Genomic DNA, 2,500 nt, shown 5'->3' on the forward strand with positions numbered 1-2,500 from the left:
GAGCACAGGTCTGTCCACTCTACAGCTCAGAGCACATGTCTGTCCACTATACAGCTCAGAGCACATGTCTGTCCACTATACAGCACACTATTCTACACAGAGCACAGGTCTGTCCACTATACAGCTCAGAGCACAGGTCAAAGTCAAAGTCAAAGTCAAAGTCAAAGTCAGCTTTATTGTCAATTTCTTCACATGTTCCAGACATACAAAGAGATCGAAATTACGTTTCTCACTATCCCACGGTGGAGACAAGACATATTTTACCAATTTTTAAGTCCACAGACAAACATAACATTCAAGTAAACAAAAAGTAAGTAAATAAGTAAATAAGAGGGCACATATAATGGAAAAATAAGAGCAGCAAAATTTGGTTGAAATTGTGCATAGACAGTCAATAAAATAAAATACTAGTGCAAAGTCAGGCCAATAAAAGGCTGAGGTAGTTCTGTTTGACCTAAGTAAGAAATAAAGTGGCATAGTGGTGCAAGTTATGTAAGAGCAGCAGAAGTGTTGTGTTTTCAGGACAACAACAACAAGTTGCAAAGTGTACAAGTGTGCAAGTGGAGTGGTGCAGGCGGCCATTGTGGGTCCAATGTCCAGGATGTTATGTAGCTGAGGGTGGAGGGGGGAGAGGAGGGAGAGAGTTCAGCATCCTAACAGCTTGGTGTATGAAGCTGTTGGTGAGTCTGGTAGTGCGGGAGCGCAGGCTTCTGTCCACTCTACAGCTCAGAGCACATGTCATATTAGCACAACACACTATTCTACACAGAGCACATGTCATATTAGCACAACACACTATTCTACACAGAGCACATGTCATATTAGCACAACACACTATTCTACACAGAGCACATGTCATATTAGCACACTATTCTACACAGAGCACATGTCATATTAGCACACTATTCTACACAGAGCACATGTCATATTAGCACAACACACTATTCTACACAGAGCACATGTCATATTCTACACAGAGCATATGTCATATTAGCACACTATTCTACACAGAGCACATGTCATATTAGCACAACACACTATTCTACACAGAGCACTTGTCATATTAGCACACTATTCTACACAGAGCACATGTCATATTAGCACACTATTCTACACAGAGCACATGTCATATTAGCACAACACACTATTCTACACAGAGCACATGTCATATTAGCACAACACACTATTCTACACAGAGCACATGTCATATTAGCAGACTATTCTACACAGAGCACATGTCATATTAGCACACTATTCTACACAGAGCACATGTCATATTAGCACAACACACTATTCTACACAGAGCACATGTCATATTAGCACACTATTCTACACAGAGCACATGTCATATTAGCACACTATTCTACACAGAGCACATGTCATATTAGCACAACACACTATTCTACACAGAGCACATGTCATATTAGCACAACACACTATTCTACACAGAGCACATGTCATATTAGCACACTATTCTACACAGAGCACATGTCATATTAGCACACTATTCTACACAGAGCACATGTCATATTAGCACACTATCTACACAGAGCACATGTCATATTAGCACACTATTCTACACAGAGCACATGTCATATTAGCACACTATTCTACACAGAGCACATGTCATATTAGCACAACACACTATTCTACACAGAGCACATGTCATATTAGCACACTGTTCTACACAGAGCACATGTCATATTAGCACACTATTCTACACAGAGCACATGTCATATTAGCACAACACACTATTCTACACAGAGCACATGTCATATTAGCAGACTATTCTACACAGAGCACATGTCATATTAGCAGACTATTCTACACAGAGCACATGTCATATTAGCACAACACACTATTCTACACAGAGCACATGTCATATTAGCACACTATTCTACACAGAGCACATGTCATATTAGCACACTATTCTACACAGAGCACATGTCATATTAGCACACTATCTACACAGAGCACATGTCATATTAGCACACTATTCTACACAGAGCACATGTCATATTAGCACACTATTCTACACAGAGCACATGTCATATTAGCACACTATTCTACACAGAGCACATGTCATATTAGCACAACACACTATTCTACACAGAGCACATGTCATATTAGCACACTATTCTACACAGAGCACATGTCATATTAGCACACTATTCTACACAGAGCACATGTCATATTAGCACAACACACTATTCTACACAGAGCACATGTCATATTAGCACAACACACTATTTTACACAGAGCACATGTCATATTAGCACACTATTCTACACAGAGCACATGTCATATTAGCACAACACACTATTGTACACAGAGCACATGTCATATTAGCACAACACACTATTTTACACAGAGCACATGTCATATTAGCACAACACACTATTTTACACAGAGCACATGTCATATTAGCACACTATTCTACACAGAGCACATGTCATATTAGCACAACACACTATTTTACACAGAGCACATGTCATATTAG

General features: G+C 39.5%; 1 protein-coding gene across 1 annotated transcript in view; it reads left to right on the plus strand.

Annotated features, from left to right (window-relative positions):
- Positions 1-2,500, plus strand: part of syne1a (spectrin repeat containing, nuclear envelope 1a) — a 153,761-nt gene that overhangs the window by 133,248 nt on the left and 18,013 nt on the right. Inside the window, exon 62 of the mRNA XM_076273134.1 lies at positions 1-8. This exon is cut by the window's left edge and continues 119 nt beyond it. Within this exon, the coding sequence (XP_076129249.1) occupies positions 1-8 (8 nt within the window). The remainder of the gene's footprint in view (positions 9-2,500) is intronic.

Source organism: Alosa pseudoharengus, unplaced genomic scaffold (assembly GCF_046254945.1).
Source record: "Alosa pseudoharengus isolate Yale_2024_CS ecotype anadromous, Long Island Sound unplaced genomic scaffold, YU_APseudo_1.1 YU_APseudo_1.1_scf_7, whole genome shotgun sequence".
Classification (NCBI taxonomy): domain Eukaryota; kingdom Metazoa; phylum Chordata; class Actinopteri; order Clupeiformes; family Clupeidae; genus Alosa; species Alosa pseudoharengus.